General features: G+C 49.5%; 7 protein-coding genes across 7 annotated transcripts; 4 read left to right on the top strand and 3 right to left on the bottom strand.

Moving 5' to 3' along the window:
- Nucleotides 1-4,198: 4,198 nt before the first annotated feature.
- On the top strand, nt 4,199-7,881 carry LOC117185053 (uncharacterized; the record flags this gene model as incomplete). Its single annotated transcript, XM_033384659.1, has 6 exons — nt 4,199-4,306; nt 6,664-6,774; nt 6,838-7,072; nt 7,142-7,262; nt 7,330-7,446; nt 7,511-7,881. Coding segments are annotated over 6 exons (987 nt in total), but the record flags the coding sequence as incomplete, so codon positions are not given.
- Nucleotides 7,854-9,029, bottom strand: LOC117185216 (uncharacterized). Its single transcript, XM_033385644.1, has 2 exons — nt 8,921-9,029; nt 7,854-8,865 (listed from the first exon to the last, which is right to left on the bottom strand). The coding sequence occupies exon 2, from the start codon at nt 8,862-8,864 to the stop codon at nt 8,463-8,465; it is 402 nt and encodes a 133-aa protein (XP_033241535.1). The 5' UTR covers nt 8,865; nt 8,921-9,029; the 3' UTR covers nt 7,854-8,462.
- A 5,913-nt stretch (nt 9,030-14,942) lies between these two features.
- LOC117185052 (uncharacterized) lies at nt 14,943-18,607 on the top strand (the record flags this gene model as incomplete). The annotated part of the gene is made up of 6 exons (XM_033384658.1): nt 14,943-15,050; nt 17,370-17,480; nt 17,544-17,778; nt 17,848-17,968; nt 18,039-18,155; nt 18,220-18,607. Coding segments are annotated over 6 exons (987 nt in total), but the record flags the coding sequence as incomplete, so codon positions are not given.
- Nucleotides 18,608-18,619: 12 nt separating this feature from the next.
- On the bottom strand, nt 18,620-19,917 carry LOC117185214 (uncharacterized). The gene is made up of 3 exons (XM_033385641.1): nt 19,845-19,917; nt 19,630-19,786; nt 18,620-19,574 (listed from the first exon to the last, which is right to left on the bottom strand). Exon 3 carries the CDS (start codon nt 19,571-19,573, stop codon nt 19,172-19,174), a length of 402 nt encoding a protein of 133 aa, XP_033241532.1. The 5' UTR covers nt 19,574; nt 19,630-19,786; nt 19,845-19,917; the 3' UTR covers nt 18,620-19,171.
- Nucleotides 19,918-20,042: 125 nt separating this feature from the next.
- LOC26533227 (uncharacterized) lies at nt 20,043-23,343 on the top strand. The gene is made up of 5 exons (XM_033384653.1): nt 20,043-20,091; nt 22,147-22,301; nt 22,726-22,836; nt 22,900-23,134; nt 23,204-23,343. Exons 1-5 carry the CDS (start codon nt 20,043-20,045, stop codon nt 23,326-23,328), a joined length of 675 nt encoding a protein of 224 aa, XP_033240544.1. The 3' UTR covers nt 23,329-23,343.
- Nucleotides 23,344-23,639: 296 nt separating this feature from the next.
- LOC6899162 (uncharacterized) lies at nt 23,640-24,897 on the bottom strand. The gene is made up of 2 exons (XM_002136327.3): nt 24,760-24,897; nt 23,640-24,704 (listed from the first exon to the last, which is right to left on the bottom strand). Exon 2 carries the CDS (start codon nt 24,701-24,703, stop codon nt 24,302-24,304), a length of 402 nt encoding a protein of 133 aa, XP_002136363.1. The 5' UTR covers nt 24,704; nt 24,760-24,897; the 3' UTR covers nt 23,640-24,301.
- A 453-nt stretch (nt 24,898-25,350) lies between these two features.
- Nucleotides 25,351-26,648, top strand: LOC117185047 (uncharacterized; the record flags this gene model as incomplete). The annotated part of the gene is made up of 6 exons (XM_033384651.1): nt 25,351-25,362; nt 25,431-25,541; nt 25,605-25,839; nt 25,909-26,029; nt 26,097-26,213; nt 26,278-26,648. Coding segments are annotated over 6 exons (891 nt in total), but the record flags the coding sequence as incomplete, so codon positions are not given.
- Nucleotides 26,649-26,803: the final 155 nt, after the last annotated feature.

The raw sequence follows: 26,803 nt of genomic DNA, 5'->3' as shown, positions 1-26,803 counted from the left end.
CCTGGGGTGTGCCTCTGTGTGCCTCTTTCACCATGGAAGCGGTGCCCCACTCTGATTGCACCCGTCTGCAACCTAGGAGGTTCCTTATCCACAGGTTGATTGCTGGGTGTGTATTAGTTGCTACCAGGCAATTTGTTATTGCTTCCGTAGCCACGTTGTTGAATGCTTCGGAGATGTCCACGAATACTCCCAGTGCATACTTTTTTATACCCGATACTCATTAAAACTGATACTGATAAACCATTAGAGCCTAGATCTCAGAGACTATAAAAGCTAGAGCAACCAAATTTGGTATCCACACTCCTAATATATCGGACCGAGACGAGTTTGTTTCAAAATTTCGCCACACCCCCTTCCGCCCCCGCAAAGAATGCAAATCTGGAGATATTCACAAATCTCAGAGACTATTAAAGCTACAGTAACCAAATTTGGTATCCGCACTTCTGTTAGATCTCACTATAAAACGTATATCTCAAAATTTCGCCCCACCCCCTACCGCCAACACAAAGGACGAAAATCTATTGCATCCACAATATTGCAGATTTGAGAAAACTAAAAACGCAGAATCATAGATAACGACCATATCTATCAGATTGCTGAATCTGGATCAGATCAGATCATTTTTATAGCGAAAGGAAACAAATCAATTTGCACTGGCTACGCAGCGCCCGACGTCACGCTCAGACTGATTTTCTGTCTCTCTCGCTCGCACGCCGTCTGCCGGAGGAGAGCCATACTGACTTAGTATCGGGTATAACTGTAGAGTTGCGGTGTCCGCAGCAACTCACAACGTTCCCCCTCGTTTTTTATTGTGAAGGGCTTTCTCAATTGTAGCTACTACCGAATGTAGTGCGGTCTCCACCGATTTCCCTTTAGTATAGGCATGTTGATTGGTTGACATCAGTCCCCCTACCTCATTCCTGATGTGTAAGTCCAACAGCTTTTCTAGTGTTTTTAATATAAAGGAGGTAAGGCTTATCGGTCTATAGTCCTTGGGACTCGCATGGCTGCACTTTCCTGCCTTTGGGAGGAAGACAACTCTCGAGGTTCTCCATTGGATAGGGATATAGCCAGTACTTATACAAGCTGTGAATATTGCGGAGAGCCATGGGGTAATCGCCTGCATCATGGCTGGGAATATCCCGTCAAGTCCTGGTGCTTTTGTGCCCGCAAAGGAGTCTATTGCCCAGTGGATTCGCTTGGTGGTCAACAGATCTGTTGGGGGGTGTTGTTCCTCGGTTGCTAGGTCCTGGTGCTCTTTGGCATCAGCGACCTCGGTGCAACCAGGAAAAGTTCCTCCATTAGTGCTGTTAGGGCTTCGTCACTGCCTTCTCTCCACTGTCCGTCATCTAGCTTTAATTGGCTTTGTATGGTAGGCTGCTTAGAGAGCAGCTTCCGTAGCCGTGCGGTTTCTGGTACTTTCTCGATGTTGGAGCAGAAGGTCCTCCACAAGTTCCGTTGTGCTTTACGTATTTCCTTCTTGTAGCTCCTGAGTAGTAGTCTGTATTCCTCATAGACGATCCCTTCGTTCGCTTGTTTGGCGATCTTAAAGAATTCCTTGAGGTTGTCCCTTTGAAGAGAGAGATCCCGGCTCCACCAGAGTGGCTTGGACCTCTTCTTCGTCCTCGAGGGTTTGCACGATGTGTGGTAGGCGTCCAGCAACGCGTTGGATAGGGTCTCTAGAGACTTCTCTATGTCCTCCGCGGATTTCACTGTGCCCGGACTCGCGAGCTTCGAAGTAACTGTCTTTTTAAACTTTTCCCAGTTTATATTCCGGGGGTTTCTATAGACTATGACCTTCGAAGAATGTTTGAAGTCGCACTTAAACTGAATGTACTTGTGATCTGAGAAGGAGGGTCTTTCAAGGACCCTCCAGCTAGATACCGTAGTACTGTTTCCCGTTGCAAGTGTTAGGTCTAGCACGTTGGATGAGGTCGGACCTACGAAGGTGTGCTCCTTCCCGACGTTTGCTATATATAGATTAGTTGCTAGTATAAAGTCTAAGAGTGACTCACCTCTATCATTGGCATTGGCATCCGTCCCGATGACGAGTTGATAGTTTTTGGTGCTGACTTCTGTCACCAGGCTCCTGAGTTCGTCGGGTGGTGCGGGTCTGTCGTGAGCCATGTAGCAGGAAGCCACCAGAAGGCGCTTTTCCTCACTTTCCAGAATCACAACCGTCAGGTCATCCGTGCTGTAATGAGACATAAGGTAAGCCTGGATTCCCTTTCGTACGAGTACGACGGTTCTGTTCCTGCTTACCGATGTTGTGTAGAACAGGTTGTGATTTGAGGACTTTAGTCCGGCCACTGAATTGCCTGTCGCAATCCAGGGCTCCTGGACTAGAGCTATGTCGACGAGCCCTTGCTCCATGGCGATGAGGAGCTCCGCCGACGCTACCTTGCTTTTATGCAAGTTGAGCTGCAGCACACTCAGCATGGGTGGCTGGCTCACTTGCATCCGACGGGTTGACTGCTAACGTCAGGTCACCGTCTTCCTCGTCTTCGTCCTCAAGCGCAAGACCCTGGGCGGCCTCCACGATGGACTCGAGACCTAAGTCCTTTTCCATCCCGCCTACCTGCAGGGTATGCGCGTCCTTGCCCTCAGGGTGGCGCTTTTTGAGGCGCAGGTAGAAGCTACCCATGCCCCACGCCATCTTCCCGAACTTGGGATACAGCAGGTCCTCTGCCTCCTTGTTTATTTGGAGGATCACACATTGGCCCCCCTCGTTGGGTAGTGGGCTACCAATGTGTAGGATCCTCCAATCGGTCGTTGGCACATCCGCGTTTTGCCGCTGAAGGAGCTTCAGCGCTCGGTCCCCCTGGATTGTGATGGGGAAGACTACCTTCGCCTTAGGCTTGGACGGGATAAGCTCCCGGTCCACAACCTCCAGCTTGGCCCCCTCCCACATCGCCTCCAGTTGGCAGACCGTACGCGTCAGCCACCTTTGGGTTGGATCGTCGTTGCACTTTAGGATCGTAACCCCATTTAGCCACCCAGCACCATCGAACGTAGGGGCCGCGGGATCTTCTTCCATGTGTGCAAACAGTGCGTCGACGAGACGCGCGTGCACAAGCTTCCACTGTGCCGCTGACATCTTGCCGTTTTCCTCGCTCCGGTTGATGAGTGCCACGATCAAATCTCGTTTGGTCACATCGCTGACCTTCGCTTTCGATTTCGATGGCTTCTTGGCCACTTTCGGTGGAGGGGCTGCACTCTTGGGCCCGCGTTGCCGCTTGCTCGCCAGAGTGTCTTTCATGGCACTCTCAGTCGGCCACCTCTTGGTGGCCACCTCTTGGCACTCGCTGCTCGGCCCAGGCTAGCTTGACCTTCTCCTCCTGGGAGATGTCTACTTTACCTTGCAGCCGGCTTTTGACATTGAGGGCCGCTTTGTATTGTGCTTTGGCCTTCATCCCCTCCTTGGAACGCTTCGGCCCTTCCCTACGCAGGGAGCTGGTGCCTGGTTCCGGCGAGCGGAGAAGGCTCTCTTCCTCCGTCCTGCTCAGAGAGAGCACGCTCTCCAGATCCGTATCTGTGTCGACTACGGCATCTGTGCGGCTCAACTTGCAGGCTGCGGAGTGAGTTGTTTTTGTTGTTGTTGTTGTGCCAGTAGCTTTACAACTGACTTGGCCTGCTCCCGCCAAGTCTGAGGTGTGACCGCTGGCGACACGCAGAGAGGATTGCTCCTCCCCGTGCCCGCCGGTGGTAGCAGTCACGCTTCCCACCGACGTTTGGGTTGACATCCCAACCCGTGCTTTATCCTTCTTCGCCTCCATATTTGGCCCGAGGGTCCATACTGGTTAATATTTTTCGGGGGGACCACCCCCTAGCGTTTTAGGCCTGACCGCCAGGCACCTCTAGCCATGGCCCTGGTTCGGTTCCCCCGACTTTGAATCGGGAAGACGCCGGACCATAGCCTTAGCTAGACACTGCATTACCCCGGACAGAGCAAGCGACAGTGCATTAGCCTTGTCCGGGGTAATGCAGTGTCCATTGCCTAGCCGGGAGGGTTCAGCTAGAGGATTTTCGCCAGAAGTAGAGTAGAAAAGTCGCGGATATATTTGATCGTATCGACTCGGCCAAATCTAAGAAAAATATTCATGTTAATATGTTCGCCCAGCCATGAGAGCATCGCTCACACCAGATGGTTGGCTCGAGTGGATCGAATGGATTGGATGGGATAATGATTCATTAATTTTCAGAGCAAATCTATAATGAGACCCTGGAGTCGGTGAAGGATAGTTTCCCCCAGTATATACGCGAGCTGGAGGGCGTGGCCGATGGTGCGGAGGTGGAATTCCATAAGGTGAGAATAGCTTAGAGATAGTAGCGCTAGCCCCCCCCAATCCAATTAGTCAGGGGTTGGGGGGGTTGCTAATTAGCACTCAACTGTAAACTGTAAACGACCGACTAATAGTAATACTCGTACATCGAATTATCTTCGTTGTGTTGCAGTGCACAATTAAGTGCCCATTAAATCGAATACAATTGTTGGAGCTTTTGGCTCAAATATTGTAATTTGACGCTAATAATCCGCACTGCAAGGCTGCCGACGGAGTGTGGGCGGGTGGGCGAGTGGGCGGTCGGGCGGTCGGGCGGTCGGGCGGCGTTCTAACGGTGTAGCTAAAGCAGAACTTAAAGTCGTGTCGTGCAATCGAATAATCTCTGGGACATTGCGTGTCTGTGGGGTCTCCAATGACAACATTAAAGGCGATACCCACCGAGTGCAGTGCTCTCAGTACAGTGTTAATTGGCTAAAAGGGCCCCCACCCCCACCGTTTGATGATCTAACAATGCAATTAGTAGCTGCTTAGTCTTTCCTTTAATTTTATTGTAATCAATGAAGTGGCTTCCTCCCCTCCCCCCCTCTCCCCATCCCACTCTACGTGCAGTCCAACAATGCCATGCCTTCTGCGATTCCCACTTAGCCGGCGACCACTGTGCACAAGCAGAACTCGAAATGTTGACCGCCGTGCCCGTGCCTCGTTCAGAGCATAGACATTGAACTAGTTCCTGCTGCTGCCGCTGCCACTGCCGCTGCCACTGCCGCTGCCGCTGCCGCTGCGGCTGCCGCTGCTGCTGCGTACGAAAGTGATAGACAGGCCATCGTCTGTATACCCTAGTCAGCAATGAGGTATCACGATTCTTACCAACTGTTTGCCAAGCGGAAAAAGAAGCCATCTCATGGCTCTACAGTTGTCCCAACGAATATTACAATATTTGTCATATGTAGGTTTTGCACACCAAAACTCCCTCTCTACATTATATAACTGCCATTAAAAGCCAAAAACTTGTTTCTAAATTTATGCAATTGTAAAATTTACAATTAATTTCGGGTCAAGAGACTTACGAGCCCCTTGTACTACATACATACATATATTCATTCGATCGTTGCTCTAGCGATAAGCTAATGGTGGGAGTAATATATTTTTATCAAATTTTGGTGGCCCCTCATTGTTTGTGCATTGTACACGGCGATTGTAAGGCCTAAACTATGGGCTTACAAGGAATATATCAATGTAACTTTATTGACTTCATTTTGGGGAGTACATAACCAACCAAAATTTGATCAAAGTAGGTCTTCTACTGCCAGCGATCCCTGACGATAGTAGAACTGTAAGGGTTATATCCCCCATAGCTCCCATTGCAGGTGCAAGAGTATCTTCAGCTGCGACCCTGAAGCTACGAGACTTTCCTTCTTGTTTAAGCCAATTTGTGGAGCACAGCACACAAGAGCAAAGGGGAAAGAGGAAAGAGAAGACAAGCCTGAAAAATGTCTCAGATCGAACCGAACCGAACCGAACCGAACCCTTGCTTGGCTTCATTTGGCTTTTGCCATGGCCGCCATTGATATTACGATTGACATTGGAATTGGTATTCGGATTGGGCACATGCTCATTAGAATGGCCAATGCAGAAGTCTCAATGCAGTGCAGTGCAGTGCGGCTGCCTTGCTCGATAATGTGTTATAATTTTTTTCGTCCATTCAGCTTTGACCGGCCAATTAATTGCACGCAAAAATCGCGCTGACCCTGGCCGCAACTGTGAGCATCTACATCTATCTTAATCTCCCAGCTCCATCGCAGCACAAGGTACACGGTACACGGTACACGCCACACGCCACACGGTACACCCCACACGGTGCGGTGCGTCGTCTTGGCTGTTCTGTGGCTGGTGTGCAGGTGATGGACGGGGGTCTGAGGCTGGGACTGTGGCTGTGGCTAACACGGGTACTAACGTATGACAATTAATAATTCAAATTAGCAGCATTAACATTGCGTTAGGCTGTCCATCTGATGTGCTGCTGATCTCCGATGCAGTTTCTAATAATAAAAGTCTGATTAGCATGGAATTGGATCGGTAACGAGGTGCAGGTGTCTTGTGTGGCTATGCGATGCTAAGCGATGCTAAGCGATGCTCTTTATCATTGCTACTTACAATATTTCAAACGAAAACAAGAAAGAAAGGCTAGCCGAAGTGTCAAGTACGACACGACCTAGACACAGACGCAGACCCAGTCCCAGTCCCATGGGTGTTATCTGAACGATTTCCATATACACCAGTAAAGAATCTTATAAATAAAGAGATTAGCAGACGTACATGGTTATACTTTAATATATATATTTAATTTTGTTTTTAAAACGTTTATCATATTGCTTTTTAGCTCTTTCTGCTGCACCTTGACGACATCTTGCCGCAGGCATTGAAGCTTCAGCCGCGCAACAATAACCAGCCGACTGGCTGCTCCACAATCATTGTCAACCAAAAGAATTGCGTAGGTAAAGCCTAGAGGAGCCCCAGAAGATTGCTTTAATACAGTGCAACGTCTCGTTTATAGCGACTGTTGGGCCACACCGAGGATGCCCTGACGGAGACCCTCAATCATTACTATTTTGTTGACGCGCACATCATAAGCGACAAGCCGCAGGGCAAATACAATGTCAAGGAGGAGCACTTTATGTCCCTGTGCTACGCCGGACACTTGCCCGGCTACACCATGAATCAGAATTACCATGGCCTGGTCTTCACCATCAATACGATCAGTGCGGAGCTGTTGCGCAGTGGCAAGACACGTGAGTGTACTCCTTTCGATGGGATAAGATAAGAGACCTTTAATGAGGGTTTGCTTTAATGCTTTTTAGCGAGACACTTCTTGACACGAGCCCTGCTGGCCACCAGCAATGTGGACGATGCTTTTAGGGTGCTCAGGGACGCAGGTGTGGGAGCAGCCGATGCCTGCTCCATTAACTTTACCTTTTTGGCGTGAGTATCAAAGGTACTTTGGTCAACGGTCAACAGTCTGCAGTTTCCGTGTTCCTTGATTTCACAGCGATCCCCGCCAGATGTTCTACAATGTGGAGATGGCGCCTTCGCCAGACCGTAAGAATGAGTCGCTTTTGAACATCAAGGAGATACCCTTGGGTAATCATAACTACCATGTGAATCAGTGAGTACCAGAGACCTACCAGTAGTCATTAGCGCAGCTTGAGTAATTCTCGATTCGATCCTAGATTCGATCGCATTCACCAGGATCAGGCCAACGCTCTGATGGTCGAGTCCAGCGTGTCGCGAATGCAGGCGTTCGGCACCTACAAGCCGCCATCGAGCGAGCAGGATGTGCGCCACATGCTGGGCGATGTCTCTGGGGGATTGTATTGCGTGTGGCGCGAGAATGGCAGCTGTGACGAGGTGGTCAAAACCATTGCCGTTGGCATTTTCGATCTCACCGCTAGGACCATGTCGCTCTATTCGGACAATCCCAGTCAGACGGAGCCTCACTGCAGGTTGCCTCTGCTCTTCAAGTAGCTTTAATGCACACACCCCCGCCCCCCGCCTTTGTTGGACCCAGATTTCACTCGTATGTTTAATAAACATAATCAAATGACAGTTTGAGCTTTATCCAACTTTTTTTTGGGTCCTTAGCCAATCTAAAACCTCACACTCTTTAAAATAAAATTGTGAAATTTGAGTGAGCCAAGATGTTAGTACAGGGGGGCATGTGCATGTGGATAATTTCCCCACTCGTCCTATGTGTGGTGTGATTCCAGGCGCCCATCTACCTGGGGGCCATGGAGCCCCTGGTTAGCGGCAGCGAAGATGACAAAATATTTCCAAGGACGCGACGGCTTCGGCAATAAACAGATCACAGTGCTGCAGCTCTAGTTTATTCCAGGTGAGGCTTCTTCAGGTCCAAAGAGTTTGCTTGGATCTTTCCTGGGAATGTGCGGATCGTCGAGCTGGTTCTTCGTTTATTAGGCTCGTGCGTCGCTCGTGCTTTAGGATCGTGTGTTGCTCGTGCGTTAGGATCGAGTGTTAATCTCGTGTGTTATGCTCGTGTCTTAGGTTCGTGTTATTGAATATGCTATGTGTTGTTTACCGAGAGTTTGATATGTGCAACGTATCGTGGAAGAACAGGGGCAGTGCAGTGATCAAACTGCACAGCCAGGGCCCTTCTATGCTAAGTCACTTGCTTAGCTCGGCTAAGAAGTACTCCAGGCCGCGCGCGTTGTCCCACTTGCCATCGATGAGTGCCTTCTCTTGGACCGCCCTCAGGGCGCGGATGCAGTCGACCATCAAGGAACCAAGGTCGTTGCTGAGGAGACTCACAATTTTGGCGTAGCTAGTTGTGGCCGGGCTGGGGGGCCGGTTCACATAGCCTATGAGAATGCGTAGCAGCTGCTCCTTGCGGTCGGGCAGGCAGTCGGTGATCAGCAGTTTCAGTCGACGGATGTGTAAAAAGTCGGCGACGAAATTGACGCCGTCTAGTTTAGCCATCAACTCGGCAATCAGTTCAATACGGTCGTCGGGGGTGAGATCCTCACCGCGCCCAGCTTGCCACTCCCTCTTGCGATTCTGACCGTTCATTCTGATAGAACATTGGGATTCTCACTGATTCTGATTTTCACACAATAAATACATACGTATGTGCACTAATTGAAGAAAGGAATTCGAATTACAGTGCAATTTGTTCACTTTTCACTTCTTGGATTGGTTTTCGGCAGAATCCACGCACTCGTTGCTTTCTTCAGGGAGGATGCGAACCATCCAGTTCGAAATTACTACTGAAAATACAGCGAACTTAGGCGTTTTATTGTAACTTTTTTTAGTTTCTCAATTTTTACACAGAACACTCACTCAACTGACTATTAACTGCCTGATTTGTTGACAATATGTGATCAAATGTTCCTATGGCCTATTCCGATTGACAAAGCCGGCGACAACAATATATATTTTCTGTCCCCGCATTGGCAGCACTGGCTTTGTAAAGGTAGCTCCTTTGCGGCTTCCTAGCTTCATTTTTTAGCACCAGGAGTTTCGTTACTTCTGTCGCTTTCTGTGTAGTTCGAGTCGGACACATGTTCTTCAGGGAAAAAGAAAAGATCGCTGATGATGACGAGTTGTTAAGTTGAGTGGTTACTATTTGAATGAATACAATTTTATGGGCGGCTTGTTATTTTCAAAATAAAGGCATTCGACTATCGCACAAAAGTACGTCGATAAGTAGAATAGAAGTAGAGTAGGTTAGGTTAGGTTAGGTTAGGTTGACCCGGACGGCCCTCAGAGGGGGCCCCACATAGGCCAGTATGGCCCTTAGTTGTCCGGATAGGGGGGTATGAACCGTCGCGGCAGTGTTTAGGGGGTTTTGAAGTCCTCGAGGATCGAGGTATTTTTCGCATAGGCCAGTAGTTGCTGTGGCGTCCTCTTGGAGGCATCTTCCAGTGATGCCAGGACTGGCGCGCCCAAGTACTTCCTCCTTGCCCTTAAGAGAGCAGGGCAGTTGCAGATGAGATGTTCTAGGGTTTCGTTTGCCCCAGGCTCGTCACATTTCCTACAACTGTCTCTGTTTGTGATTCCTAGCTTTGTTGCATGCGCCGCAGCCAAGCAGTGTCCCGTTAATATTCCCACTAATAATCTGCAGTCCTTCCGGGGTAGGTGCAGCAGGTAGTGGCTGAGTTTGTCAGTGCGGTCCTTGCACATGATTTTCGAGGTTCTGCAGGCGGTGGTACTCCTCCACCTACTTTCGGTTTGTGACCCGGCCTGCGCAGGGCCCGGGCCTACCCCCCTTTGCAGCGTTCTGAGTGAGACAGGCACGTTCTCGGTTCTCGTATTCGCCAGCCCGACGCCTTCCTTAGCTAGTACGTCCGCCGTCTCGTTTGCTTCGATGCCCTGGTGGCTGGGAATCCAGTAGATTCGTACTGACTTTGTTGTGCTTAGGGTATCTAGTGCCTCCCTGCTCGCCAAGACATTTCTGGAACTGACTGCGGACGACTGCATGGATCTTATCGCCGCTTGGCTGTCGACGAATAGGTTGACCGCATCGTGTGCTCTTTCAGTGAGAAGAGCGACCTCTGCTGCTTTCCTGATGGCAAAAACCTCTGCCTGGAATATGGTACAATGGTCCGGTAGCTTATATGACAGCCTTATCTCAGGGTCTGTACAGTATAGGCCCGCCCCTACTCCTCCGTCCATCTTGGAGCCGTCCGTATATATATTGAGGTGCTCCGTTTGGTCTCTTCCGATTTTCCAGTCTTCAGGTCCCGAAGATCCAGTTGTTTTTACGTCGAGGCATGTTTGGGGGGTCATGTAATCAGTTGATCTGTTCATTTCCCTTCCAATTGAACTATGCCCGTATTCTTGTGGCGACATATTTCCTAAAGCGATGAGGCGTTGTGCTGCCTTTTCTGCAGTCAGACGAGCGTGGATGTCTAGGGGTTCGATTCCAAGTAGGGTTTCGAGTGCTTTTACTGGGGTTGACCTCAGCGCCCCTGTAATACAGAGCAAAGCCTGTCGCTGAGTCTTTTCCATAAGCTTATGATACGTTTTCTTTTCAGTAGCTTGCCAGATGTAAATCCAATGCATCAGAGCCGGAGACAGGCCCCATGTGCTGCTGAGCATCTTCTTGGATGCATAAAGCGCAATGGTGGTCTTCTTCACCCTTTCCAATACATTGGGTTTCCATGCCAGTTTACTATCCAGTACTGTGCCCAGGTATTTGACTTGTGTTTTTGGGGTTAGCCTAGTTTGATTGATCTTCGGGGGGTCCATATCGGTACCTTGTACCTCTTGGTAAAGAGGATGAGGTCCGTCTTGTCCGCGTTGATACTTAGTCCTACATCTTCCGCCCACTCGTGTATCTCCCTGAGTGTTCGTTCCATTAGTGAGCTGAGGGTCGATGGGCAAACACCCGTAATAAGTATGCTTATGTCGTCCGCATAAGCTGTTATTATTGGGGCATTCCTTTCGTATCTCTTGATGAGATCGCCGACCACCAGATTCCACAGGAGGGGCACATGACTCCACCCTGGGGTGTGACTCTGTGTGCCTCTTTCACCATGGAAGCGGTGCCCCACTCTGATTGCACCCGTCTGCAACCTAGGAGGTTCCTTATCCACAGGTTGATTGCTGGGTGTGTATTAGTTGCTACAAGGCAATTTGTTATTGCTTCCGTAGCCACGTTGTTGAATGCTCCGGAGATGTCCACGAATACTCCCAGTGCATACTTTTTTTTTTATTGTGAAGGGCTTTCTCAATGGTAGCTGCTACCGAATGTAGTGCGGTCTCCACCGATTTCCCTTTAGTATAGGCATGTTGATTGGTTGACATCAGTCCCCCTACCTCATTCCTGATGTGTAAGTCCAGCAGCTTTTCTAGTGTTTTTAATATAAAGGAGGTAAGGCTTATCGGTCTATAGTCCTTGGGACTCGCATGGCTGCACTTTCCTGCCTTTGGGAGGAAGACAACTCTCGAGGTTCTCCATTGGATAGGGATATAGCCAGTACTTATACAAGCTGTGAATATTGCGGAGAGCCATAGGGTAATCGCCTCTTTGGTCACCTGCATCATGGCTGGGAATATCCCGTCAAGTCCTGGTGCTTTTGTGCCCGCAAAGGAGTCTATTGCCCAGTGGATTCGCTTGGTGGTCAACAGATCTGTTGGGGGGTGTTGTTCCTCGGTTGCTAGGTCCTGGTGCTCTTTGGCATCAGCGTCCTCGGTGCAACCAGGGAAATGTTCCTCCATTAGTGCTGTTAGGGCTTCGTCACTGCCCTCTGTCCACTGTCCGTCATCTAGCTTTAATTGGCTTTGTATGGTAGGCTGCTTAGAGAGCAGCTTCCGTAGCCGTGCGGTTTCTGGTACTTTCTCGATGTTAGAGCAGAAGGTCCTCCACGAGTTCCTTTGTGCTTTACGTATTTCCTTCTTGTAGCTCCTGAGTAGGAGTCTGTATTCCTCATAGACGATCCCTTCGTTCGCTTGTTTGGCGATCTTAAAGAATTCCTTGAGGTTGTCCCTTTGAAAAGAGAGATCCCGGCTCCACCAGAGTGGCTTGGACCTCTTCTTCGTCCTCGAGGGTTTGCACGATGTGTGGTAGGCGTCCAGCAACGCGTTGGATAGGGTCTCTAGAGACTTCTCTATGTCCTCCGCGGATTTCACTGTGCCCGGACTCGCGAGCTTCGAAGTAACTGTCTTTTTAAACTTTTCCCAGTTTATATTCCGGGGGTTTCTATAGACTATGACCTTCGAAGAATGTTTGAAGTCGCACTTAAACTGAATGTACTTGTGATCTGAGAAGGAGGGTCTTTCAAGGACCCTCCAGCTAGATACCGTAGTACTGTTTCCCGTTGCAAGTGTTAGGTCTAGAACGTTGGATGAGGTCGGACCTACGAAGGTGTGCCTCCCTCCTCCCCGACGTTTGCTATATATATAGATTAGTTGCTAGTATAAAGTCTAAGAGTGACTCACCTCTATCATTGATGTCGGTGCTTCCCCACACATTGTGGTGGGCATTGGCATCCGTCCCGATGACGAGTTGATAGTTTTTGGTGCCGGCTTCTGTCACCAGGCTCCTGAGTTCGTCGGGTGGTGCGGGTCTGTCGTGAGCCATGTAGCAGGAAGCCACCAGAAGGCGCTTTTCCTCACTTTCCAGCATCACAACCGTCAGGTCATCCGTGCTGTACTGAGACATAAGGTAAGCATGGATTCCCTTTCGTACGAGTACGACGGTTCTGTTCCTGCTTACCGATGTTGTGTAGAACAGGTTGTGATTTGAGGACTTTAGTCCGGCCACTGAATTGCCTGTCGCAATCCAGGGCTCCTGGACTAGAGCTATGTCGACGAGCCCTTGCTCCATGGCGATGAGGAGCTCCGCCGACGCTACCTTGCTTTTATGCAAGTTGAGCTGCAGCACACTCAGCATGGGTGGCTGGCTCACTTGCATCCGACGGGTTGACTACTAACGTCAGGTCACCGTCTTCCTCGTCTTCGTCCTCAAGCGCAAGACCCTGGGCGGCCTCCACGATGGACTCGAGACCTAAGTCCTTTTCCATCCCGCCTACCTGCAGGGTATGCGCGTCCTTGCCCTCAGGGTGGCGCTTTTTGAGGCGCAGGTAGAAGCTACCCATGCCCCACGCCATCTTCCCGAACTTGGGATACAGCAGGTCCTCTGCCTCCTTGTTTATTTGGAGGATCACACATTGGCCCCCCTCGTTGGGTAGTGGGCTACCAATGTGTAGGATCCTCCAATCGGTCGTTGGCACATCCGCGTTTTGCCGCTGAAGGAGCTTCAGCGCTCGGTCCCCCTGGATTGTGATGGGGAAGACTACCTTCGCCTTAGGCTTGGACGGGATAAGCTCCCGGTCCACAACCTCCAGCTTGGCCCCCTCCCACATCGCCTCCAGTTGGCAGACCGTACGCGTCAGCCACCTTCGGGTTGGATCGTCGTTGCACTTTAGGATCGTAACCCCATTTAGCCACCCAGCACCATCGAACGTGGGCGTAGGGGCCGCGGGATCTTCTTCCATGTGTGCAAACAGTGCGTCGACGAGACGCGCGTGCACAAGCTTCCACTGTGCCGCTGACATCTTGCCGTTTTCCTCGCTCCGGTCGATGAGTGCCACGATCAAATCTCGTTTGGTCACATCGCTGACCTTCGCTTTCGATTTCGATGGCTTCTTGGCCACTTTCGGTGGAGGGGCTGCACTCTTGGGCCCGCGTTGCCGCTTGCTCGCCAGAGTGTCTTTCATGGCACTCTCAGTCGGCCACCTCTTGGCACTCGCTGCTCGGCCCAGGCTAGCTTGACCTTCTCCTCCTGGGAGATGTCTACTTTACCTTGCAGCCGGCTTTTGACATTGAGGGCCGCTTTGTATTGTGCTTTGGCCTTCATCCCCTCCTTGGAACGCTTCGGCCCTTCCCTACGCAGGGAGCTGGTGCCTGGTTCCGGCGAGCGGAGAAGGCTCTCTTCCTCCGTCCTGCTCAGAGAGAGCACGCTCTCCAGATCCGTATCTGTGTCGACTACGGCATCTGTGCGGCTCAACTTGCAGGCTGCGGAGTGAGTTGTTTTTGTTGTTGTTTTTGTGGCAGTAGCTTTACAACTGACTTGGCCTGCTCCCGCCAAGTCTGAGGTGTGACCGCTGGCGACACGCAGAGAGGATTGCTCCTCCCCGCGCCCGCCGGTGGTAGCAGTCACGCTTCCCACCGACGTTTGGGTTGACATCCCAACCCGTGCTTTATCCTTCTTCGCCTCCATATTTGGCCCGAGGGTCCATACTGGTTAATATTTTTCGGGGGGACCACCCCCTAGCGTTTTAGGCCTGACCGCCAGGCACCTCTAGCCATGGCCCTGGTTCGGTTCCCCCGACTTTGAATCGGGAAGACGCCGGACCATAGCCTTAGCTAGACACTGCATTACCCCGGACAGAGCAAGCGACAGTGCATTAGCCTTGTCCGGGGTAATGCAGTGTCCATTGCCCAGCCGGGAGGGTTCAGCTAGAGGATTTTCGCCAGAAGTAGAGTAGAAAAGTCGCGGATATATTTGATCGTATCGACTCGGCCAAATCTAAGAAAAATATTCATGTTAATATGTTCGCCCAGCCATGAGAGCATCGCTCACACCAGATGGTTGGCTCGAGTGGATCGAATGGATTGGATGGGATAATGATTCATTAATTTTCAGAGCAAATCTATAATGAGACCCTGGAGTCGGTGAAGGATAGTTTCCCCCAGTATATACGCGAGCTGGAGGGCGTGGCCGATGGTGCGGAGGTGGAATTCCATAAGGTGAGAATAGCTTAGAGATAGTAGCGCTAGCCCCCCCCCAATCCAATTAGTCAGGGGTTGGGGGGTTGCTAATTAGCACTCAACTGTAAACTGTAAACGACCGACTAATAGTAATACTCGTACATCGAATTATCTTCGTTGTGTTGCAGTGCACAATTAAGTGCCCATTAAATCGAATACAATTGTTGGAGCTTTTGGCTCAAATATTGTAATTTGACGCTAATAATCCGCACTGCAAGGCTGCCGACGGAGTGTGGGCGGGTGGGCGAGTGGGCGGTCGGGCGGTCGGGCGGCGTTCTAACGGTGTAGCTAAAGCAGAACTTAAAGTCGTGTCGTGCAATCGAATAATCTCTGGGACATTGCGTGTCTGTGGGGTCTCCAATGACAACATTAAAGGCGATACCCACCGAGTGCAGTGCTCTCAGTACAGTGTTAATTGGCTAAAAGGGCCCCCACCCCCACCGTTTGATGATCTAACAATGCAATTAGTAGCTGCTTAGTCTTTCCTTTAATTTTATTGTAATCAATGAAGTGGCTTACTCCCCTCCTCCCCTCCCCCCCTCTCCCCATCCCTCTCTACGTGCAGTCCAACAATGCCATGCCTTCTGCGATTCCCACTTAGCCGGCGACCACTGTGCACAAGCAGAACTCGAAATGTTGACCGCCGTGCCCGTGCCTCGTTCAGAGCATAGACATTGAACTAGTTCCTGCTGCTGCCGCTGCCACTGCCGCTGCCGCTGCGGCTGCCGCTGCTGCTGCGTACGAAAGTGATAGACAGGCCATCGTCTGTATACCCTAGTCAGCAATGAGGTATCACGATTCTTACCAACTGTTTGCCAAGCGGAAAAAGAAGCCATCTCATGGCTCTGCAGTTGTCCCAACGAATATTACAATATTTGTCATATGTAGGTTTTGCACACCAAAACTCCCTCTCTACATTATATAACTGCCATTAAAAGCCAAAAACTTCTTTCTAAATTTATGCAATTGTAAAATTTACAATTAATTTCGGGTCAAGAGACTTACGAGCCCCTTGTACTACATACATACATACATTCATTCGATCGTAGCTCTAGCGATAAGCTAATGGTGGGAGTAATATATTTTTATCAAATTTTGGTGGCCCCTCATTGTTTGTGCATTGTACACGGCGATTGTAAGGCCTAAACTATGGGCTTACAAGGAATATATCAATGTAACTTTATTGACTTCATTTTGGGGAGTACATAACCAACCAAAATTTGATCAAAGTAGGTCTTCTACTGCCAGCGATCCCTGACGATAGTAGAACTGTAAGGGTTATATCCCCCATAGCTCCCATTGCAGGTGCAAGAGTATCTTCAGCTGCGACCCTGAAGCTACGAGACTTTCCTTCTTGTTTAAGCCAATTTGTGGAGCACAGCACATAAGAGCAAAGGGGAAAGAGGAAAGAGAAGACAAGCCTGAAAAATGTCTCAGATCGAACCGAACCGAACCGAACCGAACCCTTGCTTGGCTTCATTTGGCTTTTGCCATGGCCGCCATTGATATTACGATTGACATTGGAATTGGTATTCGGATTGGGCACATGCTCATTAGAATGGCCAATGCAGAAGTCTCAATGCAGTGCGGCTGCCTTGCTCGATAATGTGTTATAATTTTTTTCGTCCATTCAGCTTTGACCGGCCAATTAATTGCACGCAAAAATCGCGCTGACCCTGGCCGCAACTGTGAGCATCTACATCTATCTTAATCTCCCAGCTCCATCGCAGCACAAGGTACACGGTACACGGTACACGCCACACGCCACACGGTACACCCCACACGGTGCGGTGCGTCGTCTTGGCTGTTCTGTGGCTGGTGTGCAGGTGCTGGACGGGGGTCTGAGGCTGGGACTGTGGCTGTGGCTAACACGGGTTCTAACGTATGACAATTAATAATTCAAATTAGCAGCATTAACATTGCGTTAGGCTGTCCATCTGATGTGCTGCTGATCTCCGATGCAGTTTCTAATAATAAAAGTCTGATTAGCATGGAATTGGATCGGTAACGAGGTGCAGGTGTCTTGTGTGGCTATGCGATGCTAAGCGATGCTCTTTATCATTGCTACTTACAATATTTCAAACGAAAACAAGAAAGAAAGGCTAGCCGAAGTGTCAAGTACGACACGACCTAGACACAGACGCAGACCCAGTCCCAGTCCCATGGGTGTTATCTGAACGATTTCCATATACACCAGTAAAGAATCTTATAAATAAAGAGATTAGCAGACGTACATGGTTATACTTTAATATATATATTTAATTTTGTTTTTAAAACGTTTATCATATTGCTTTTTAGCTCTTTCTGCTGCACCTTGACGACATCTTGCCGCAGGCATTGAAGCTTCAGCCGCGCAACAATAACCAGCCGACTGGCTGCTCCACAATCATTGTCAACCAAAAGAATTGCGTAGGTAAAGCCTAGAGGAGCCCCAGAAGATTGCTTTAATACAGTGCAACGTCTCGTTTATAGCGACTGTTGGGCCACACCGAGGATGCCCTGACGGAGCCCCTTAATCATTACTATTTTGTTGACGCGCACATCATCAGCGACAAGCCGCAGGGCAAATACAATGTCAAGGAGGAGCACTTTATGTCCCTGTGCTACGCCGGACACTTGCCCGGCTACACCATGAATCAGAATTACCATGGCCTGGTCTTCACCATCAATACGAGCAGTGCGGAGCTGTTGCGCAGTGGCAAGACACGTGAGTGTACTCCTTTCGATGGGATAAGATAAGAGACCTTTAATGAGGGTTTGCTTTAATGCTTTTTAGCGAGACACTTCTTGACACGAGCCCTGCTGGCCACCAGCAATGTGGACGATGCTTTTAGGGTGCTCAGGGACGCAGGTGTGGGAGCAGCCGATGCCTGCTCCATTAACTTTACCTTTTTGGCGTGAGTATCAAAGGTACTTTGGTCAACGGTCAACAGTTTTCTGCAGTTTTCGTGTTCCTTGATTTCACAGCGATCCCCGCCAGATATTCTACAATGTGGAGATGGCGCCTTCGCCAGACCGTAAGAATGAGTCGCTTTTGAACATCAAGGAGATACCCTTGGGTAATCATAACTACCATGTGAATCAGTGAGTACCAGAGACCTACCAGTAGTCATTAGCGCAGCTTGAGTAATTCTCGATTCGATCCTAGATTCGATCGCATTCACCAGGATCAGGCCAACGCTCTGATGGTCGAGTCCAGCGTGTCGCGAATGCAGGCGTTCGGCACCTACAAGCCGCCATCGAGCGAGCAGGATGTGCGCCACATGCTGGGCGATGTCTCTGGGGGATTGTATTGCGTGTGGCGCGAGAATGGCAGCTGTGACGAGGTGGTCAAAACCATTGCCGTTGGCATTTTCGATCTCACCGCTAGGACCATGTCGCTCTATTCGGACAATCCCAGTCAGACGGAGCCTCACTGCAGGTTGCCTCTGCTCTTCAAGTAGCTTTAATGCACACACCCCCGCCCCCCGCCTTTGTTGGACGCAGATTTTACTCGTATGTTTAATAAACATAATCAAATGACAGTTTGAGCTTGATCCAACATTTCGTTGGGTCCTTAGCCAATCTAAAACCTCACACTCTTTAAAATAAAATTGTGAAATTTGAGTGAGCCAAGATGTTAGTACAGGGGGGCATGTGCATGTGGATAATTTCCCCACTCGTCCTATGTGTGGTGTGATTCCAGGCGCCCATCTACCTGGGGGCCATGGAGCCCCTGGTTAGCGGCAGCGAAGATGACAAAATATTTCCAAGGACGCGACGGCTTCGGCAATAAACAGATCACAGTGCTGCAGCTCTAGTTTATCCCAGGTGAGGCTTCTTCAGGTCCAAAGAGTTTGCTTGGATCTTTCCTGGGAATGTGCGGATCGTCGAGCTGGTTCTTCGTTTATTAGGCTCGTGCGTCGCTCGTGCGTTAGGATCGTGTGTTGCTCGTGCGTTAGGATCGAGTGTTAATCTCGTGTGTTATGCTCGTGTCTTAGGTTCGTGTTATTGAATATGCTACGTTTTGTTTACCGAGAGTTTGATATGTGCAACGTATCGTGGAAGAACAGGGGCAGTGCAGTGATCAAACTGCACAGCCAGGGCCCTTCTATGCTAAGTCACTTGCTTAGCTCGGCTAAGAAGTACTCCAGGCCGCGCGCGTTGTCCCACTTGCCATCGATGAGTGCCTTCTCTTGGACCGCCCTCAGGGCACGGATGCAGTCGACCATCAAGGAACCAAGGTCGTTGCTGAGGAGACTCACAATTTTGGCGTAGCTAGTTGTGGCCGGGCTGGGGGGCCGGTTCACATAGCCTATGAGAATGCGTAGCAGCTGCTCCTTGCGGTCGGGCAGGCAGTCGGTGATCAGCAGTTTCAGTCGACGGATGTGTAAAAAGTCGGCGACGAAATTGACGCCGTCTAGTTTAGCCATCAACTCGGCAATCAGTTCAATACGGTCGTCGGGGGTGAGATCCTCACCGCGCCCAGCTTGCCACTCCCTCTTGCGATTCTGACCGTTCATTCTGATAGAACATTGGGATTCTAACTGATTCTGATTTTCACACAATAAATACATACGTATGTGCACTAATTGAAGAAAGGAATTCGAATTACAGTGCAATTTGTTCACTTTTCACTTCTTGGATTGGTTTTCGGCAGAATCCACGCACGCGTTGCTTTCTTCAGGGAGGATGCGAACCATCCAGTTCGAAATTACTACTGAAAATACAGCGAACTTAGGCGTTTTATTGTAACTTTTTTCTAGTTTCTCAATTTTTACACAGAACACTCACTGAACTGACTATTAACTGCCTGATTTGTTGACAATATGTGAAAAAATGTTTGGCCTATTCCGATTGACAAAGCCGGCGAAAACAATATATATTTTCTGTCCCCGCATTGGCAGCACTGGCTTTGTAAAGGTAGCTTCATTTTTTAGCACCAGGAGTTTCGTTACTTCTGTCGTTTTCTGTGTAGTTCGAGTCGGACACATGTTCTTCAGGGAAAAAGAAAAGATCGCTGATGATGACGAGTTGTTAAGTTGAGTGGTTACTATTTGAATGAATACAATTTTATGGGCGGCTTGTTATTTTCAAAATAAAGGCATTTAACCTCCGGATTCGATCCGACTATCGCACAAAAGTACCGATATTGTCTGCAGCTCCCTGTACGTCGATAAGTAGAATAGAAGTAGAGTAGGTTAGGTTAGGTTAGGTTAGGTTGACCCGGACGGCCCTCAGAGGGGGCCCCACATAGGCCAGTATGGCCCTTAGTTGTCCGGATAGGGGGGTATGAACCGTCGCGGCAGTGTTTAGGGGGTTTTGAAGTCCTCGAGGATCGAGGTATTTTTCGCATAGGCCAGTAGTTGCTGTGGCGTCCTCTTGGAGGCATCTTCCAGTGATGCCAGGACTGGCGCGCCCAAGTACTTCCTCCTTGCCCTTAAGAGAGCAGGGCAGTTGCAGATGAGATGTTCTAGGGTTTCGGTTGCCCCAGGCTCGTCACATTTCCTACAACTGTCTCTGTTTGTGATTCCTAGCTTTGTTGCATGCGCCGCAGCCAAGCAGTGTCCCGTTAATATTCCCACTAATAATCTGCAGTCCTTCCGGGGTAGGTGCAGCAGGTAGTGGCTGAGTTTGTCAGTGCGGTCCTTGCACATGATTTTCGAGGTTCTGCAGGCGGTGGTACTCCTCCACCTACTTTCGGTTTGTGACCCGGCCTGCTTTTCTAGATAGCTTTGCAGCGTTCTGAGGGAGACAGGCACGTTCTCGGTTCTCGTATTCGCCAGCCCGACGCCTTCCTTAGCTAGTACGTCCGCCGTCTCGTTTCCTTCGATGCCCTGGTGGCTGGGAATCCAGTAGATCCGTACTGACTTTGTCGTGCTTAGGGTATCTAGTGCCTCCCTGCTCGCCAAGACATTTCTGGAACTGACTGCGGACGACTGCATGGATCTTATCGACGAGGCGATGAGGCGTTGTGCTGCCTTTTCTGCAGTCAGACGGGCGTGGATGTCTAGGGGTTCGATTCCAAGTAGGGTTTCGAGTGCTTTTGTTGGGGTTGACCTCAGCGCCCCTGTAATACAGAGCAAAGCCTGTCACTGAGTCTTTTCCATAAGCTTATGATACGTTTTCTTTTCAGTAGCTTGCCAGATGTAAATCCAATGGATCAGAGCCGGAGACAGGCCCCATGTGCTGCTGAGCATCTTCTTGGATGCATAAAGCGCAATGGTGGTCTTCTTCACCCTTTCCAATACATTGGGTTTCCATGCCAGTTTACTATCCAGTACTGTGCCCAGGTATTTGACTTGTGTTTTTGGGGTTAGCCTAGTTTGATTGATCTTCGGGGGGTCCATATCGGTACCTTGTACCTCTTGGTAAAGAGGATGAGGTCCGTCTTGTCCGCGTTGATACTTAGTCCTACATCTTCCGCCCACTCGTGTATCTCCCTGAGTGTTCGTTCCATTAGTGAGCTGAGGGTCGATGGGCAAACACCCGTAATAAGTATGCTTATGTCGTCCGCATAAGCTGTTATTATTGGGGCATTCCTTTCGTATCTCTTGATGAGATCGCCGACCACCAGATTCCACAGGAGGGGCACATGACTCCACCCTGGGGTGTGACTCTGTGTGCCTCTTTCACCATGGAAGCGGTGCCCCACTCTGATTGCACCCGTCTGCAACCTAGGAGGTTCCTTATCCACAGGTTGATTGCTGAGTGTGTATTAGTTGCTACAAGGCAATTTGTTATTGCTTCCGTAGCCACGTTGTTGAATGCTCCGGAGATGTCCACGAATACTCCCAGTGCATACTTTTTTTTTTATTGTGAAGGGCTTTCTCAATGGTAGCTGCTACCGAATGCAGTGCGGTCTCCACCGATTTCCCTTTAGTATAGGCATGTTGGTTGGTTCACATCAGTCCCCCTACCTCATTCCTGCTGTGCAGAAGTATCAATGCAGTGCAGTGCAGTGCGGCTGCCTTGCTCGATAATGTGTTATAATTTTTTTCGTCCATTCAGCTTTGACCGGCCAATTAATTGCACGCAAAAATCGCGCTGACCCTGGCCGCAACTGTGAGCATCTACATCTATCTTAATCTCCCAGCTCCATCGCAGCACAAGGTACACGGTACACGGTACACGCCACACGCCACACGGTACACCCCACACGGTGCGGTGCGTCGTCTTGGCTGTTCTGTGGCTGGTGTGCAGGTGCTGGACGGGGGTCTGAGGCTGGGACTGTGGCTGTGGCTAACACGGGTACTAACGTATGACAATTAATAATTCAAATTAGCAGCATTAACATTGCGTTAGGCTGTCCATCTGATGTGCTGCTGATCTCCGATGCAGTTTCTAATAATAAAAGTCTGATTAGCATGGAATTGGATCGGTAACGAGGTGCAGGTGTCGTGTGTGGCTATGCGATGCTAAGCGATGCTCTTTATCATTGCTACTTACAATATTTCAAACGAAAACAAGAAAGAAAGGCTAGCCGAAGTGTCAAGTACGACACGACCTAGACACAGACGCAGACCCAGTCCCAGTCCCATGGGTGTTATCTGAACGATTTCCATATACACCAGTAAAGAATCTTATAAATAAAGAGATTAGCAGACGTACGTGGTTATACTTTAATATATATATTTAATTTTGTTTTTAAAACGTTTATCATATTGCTTTTTAGCTCTTTCTGCTGCACCTTGACGACATCTTGCCGCAGGCATTGAAGCTTCAGCCGCGCAACAATAACCAGCCGACTGGCTGCTCCACAATCATTGTCAACCAAAAGAATAGCGTAGGTAATGCCTAGAGGAGCCCCAGAAGATTGCTTTAATACAGTGCAACGTCTCGTTTATAGCGACTGTTGGGCCACACCGAGGATGCCCTGACGGAGACCCTCAATCATTACTATTTTGTTGACGCGCACATCATCAGCGACAAGCCGCAGGGCAAATACAATGTCAAGGAGGAGCACTTTATGTCCCTGTGCTACGCCGGACACTTGCCCGGCTACACCATGAATCAGAATTACCATGGCCTGGTCTTCACCATCAATACGAGCAGTGCGGAGCTGTTGCGCAGTGGCAAGACACGTGAGTGTACTCCTTTCGATGGGATAAGATAAGAGACCTTTAATGAGGGTTTGCTTTAATGCTTTTTAGCGAGACACTTCTTGACACGAGCCCTGCTGGCCACCAGCAATGTGGACGATGCTTTTAGGGTGCTCAGGGACGCAGGTGTGGGAGCAGCCGATGCCTGCTCCATTAACTTCATTAGCGCAGCTTGAGTAATTCTCGATTCGATCCTAGATTCGATCGCATTCACCAGGATCGGGCCAACGCTCTGATGGTCGAGTCCAGCGTGTCGCGAATGCAGGCGTTCGGCACCTACAAGCCGCCATCGAGCGAGCAGGATGTGCGCCACATGCTGGGCGATGTCTCTGGGGGATTGTATTGCGTGTGGCGCGAGAATGGCAGCTGTGACGAGGTGGTCAAAACCATTGCCGTTGGCATTTTCGATCTCACCGCTAGGACCATGTCGCTCTATTCGGACAATCCCAGTCAGACGGAGCCTCACTGCAGGTTGCCTCTGCTCTTCAAGTAGCTTTAATGCACACACCCCCGCCCCCCGCCTTTGTTGGACGCAGATTTTACTCGTATGTTTAATAAACATAATCAAATGACAGTTTGAGCTTGATCCAACATTTCGTTGGGTCCTTAGCCAATCTAAAACCTCACACTCTTTAAAATAAAATTGTGAAATTTGAGTGAGCCAAGATGTTAGTACAGGGGGCATGTGCATGTGGATAATTTCCCCACTCGTCCTATGTGTGGTGTGATTCCAGGCGCCCATCTACCTGGGGGCCATGGAGCCCCTGGTTAGCGGCAGCGAAGATGACAAAATATTTCCAAGGACGCGACGGCTTCGGCAATAAACAGATCACAGTGCTGCAGCTCTAGTTTATCCCAGGTGAGGCTTCTTCAGGTCCAAAGAGTTTGCTTGGATCTTTCCTGGGAATGTGCGGATCGTCGAGCTGGTTCTTCGTTTATTAGGCTCGTGCGTCGCTCGTGCGTTAGGATCGTGTGTTGCTCGTGCGTTAGGATCGAGTGTTAATCTCGTGTGTTATGCTCGTGTCTTAGGTTCGTGTTATTGAATATGCTACGTTTTGTTTACCGAGAGTTTGATATGTGCAACGTATCGTGGAAGAACAGGGGCAGTGCAGTGATCAAACTGCACAGCCAGGGCCCTTCTATGCTAAGTCACTTGCTTAGCTCGGCTAAGAAGTACTCCAGGCCGCGCGCGTTGTCCCACTTGCCATCGATGAGTGCCTTCTCTTGGACCGCCCTCAGGGCGCGGATGCAGTCGACCATCAAGGAACCAAGGTCGTTGCTGAGGAGACTCACAATTTTGGCGTAGCTAGTTGTGGCCGGGCTGGGGGGCCGGTTCACATAGCCTATGAGAATGCGTAGCAGCTGCTCCTTGCGGTCGGGCAGGCAGTCGGTGATCAGCAGTTTCAGTCGACGGATGTGTAAAAAGTCGGCGACGAAATTGACGCCGTCTAGTTTAGCCATCAACTCGGCAATCAGTTCAATACGGTCGTCGGGGGTGAGATCCTCACCGCGCCCAGCTTGCCACTCCCTCTTGCGATTCTGACCGTTCATTCTGATAGAACATTGGGATTCTCACTGATTCTGATTTTCACACAATAAATACATACGTATGTGCACTAATTGAAGAAAGGAATTCGAATTACAGTGCAATTTGTTCACTTTTCACTTCTTGGATTGGTTTTCGGCAGAATCCACGCACGCGTTGCTTTCTTCAGGGAGGATGCGAACCATCCAGTTCGAAATTACTACTGAAAATACAGCGAACTTAGGCGTTTTATTGAAAGTTTTTTCTAGTTTCTCAATTTTTACACAGAACACTCACTCAACTGACTATTAACTGCCTGATTTGTTGACAATATGTGAACAAATGTTCCTATGGCCTATTCCGATTGACAAAGCCGGCGAAAACAATATATATTTTCTGTCCCCGCATTGGCAGCACTGGCTTTGTAAAGGTAGCTCCTTTGCGGCTTCCTAGCTTCATTTTTTAGCACCAGGAGTTTCGTTACTTCTGTCGCTTTCTGTGTAGTTCGAGTCGGACACATGTTCTTCAGGGAAAAAGAAAAGATCGCTGATGATGACGAGTTGTTAAGTTGAGTGGTTACTATTTGAATGAATACAATTTTATGGGCGGCTTGTTATTTTCAAAATATCTGAACGATTTCCATATACACCAGTAAAGAATCTTATAAATAAAGAGATTAGCAGACGTACGGTGTTATACTTTAATATATATATTTAATTTTGTTTTTAAAACGTTTATCATATTGCTTTTTAGCTCTTTCTGCTGCACCTTGACGACATCTTGCCGCAGGCATTGAAGCTTCAGCCGCGCAACAATAACCAGCCGACTGGCTGCTCCACAATCATTGTCAACCAAAAGAATTGCGTAGGTAAAGCCTAGAGGAGCCCCAGAAGATTGCTTTAATACAGTGCAACGTCTCGTTTATAGCGACTGTTGGGCCACACCGAGGATGCCCTGACGGAGACCCTCAATCATTACTATTTTGTTGACGCGCACATCATCAGCGACAAGCCGCAGGGCAAATACAATGTCAAGGAGGAGCACTTTATGTCCCTGTGCTACGCCGGATACTTGCCCGGCTACACCATGAATCAGAATTACCATGGCCTGGTCTTCACCATCAATACGAGCAGTGCGGAGCTGTTGCGCAGTGGCAAGACACGTGAGTGTACTCCTTTCGATGGGATAAGATAAGAGACCTTTAATGAGGGTTTGCTTTAATGCTTTTTAGCGAGACACTTCTTGACACGAGCCCTGCTGGCCACCAGCAATGTGGACGATGCTTTTAGGGTGCTCAGGGACGCAGGTGTGGGAGCAGCCGATGCCTGCTCCATTAACTTTACCTTTTTGGCGTGAGTATCAAAGGTACTTTGGTCAACGGTCAACAGTCTGCAGTTTTCGTGTTCCTTGATTTCACAGCGATCCCCGCCAGATGTTCTACAATGTGGAGATGGCGCCTTCGCCAGACCGTAAGAATGAGTCGCTTTTGAACATCAAGGAGATACCCTTGGGTAATCATAACTACCATGTGAATCAGTGAGTACCAGAGACCTACCAGTAGTCATTAGCGCAGCTTGAGTAATTCTCGATTCGATCCTAGATTCGATCGCATTCACCAGGATCAGGCCAACGCTCTGATGGTCGAGTCCAGCGTGTCGCGAATGCAGGCGTTCGGCACCTACAAGCCGCCATCGAGCGAGCAGGATGTGCGCCACATGCTGGGCGATGTCTCTGGGGGATTGTATTGCGTGTGGCGCGAGAATGGCAGCTGTGACGAGGTGGTCAAAACCATTGCCGTTGGCATTTTCGATCTCACCGCTAGGACCATGTCGCTCTATTCGGACAATCCCAGTCAGACGGAGCCTCACTGCAGGTTGCCTCTGCTCTTCAAGTAGCTTTAATGCACACACCCCCGCCCCCCGCCTTTATTGGACCCAGATTTTACTCGTATGTTTAATAAACATAATCAAATGACAGTTTGAGCTTGATCCAACTTTTTTTTGGGTCCTTAGCCAATCTAAAACCTCACACTCTTTAAAATAAAATTGTGAAATATGAGTGAGCCAAGATGTTAGTACAGGGGGGCATGTGCATGTGGATAATTTCCCCACTCGTCCTATGTGTGG

This window comes from Drosophila pseudoobscura, chromosome X, assembly GCF_009870125.1.
Source record: "Drosophila pseudoobscura strain MV-25-SWS-2005 chromosome X, UCI_Dpse_MV25, whole genome shotgun sequence".
Lineage (NCBI taxonomy): Eukaryota > Metazoa > Arthropoda > Insecta > Diptera > Drosophilidae > Drosophila > Drosophila pseudoobscura.
This window is presented reverse-complemented; position numbering and strand designations above follow the sequence as displayed.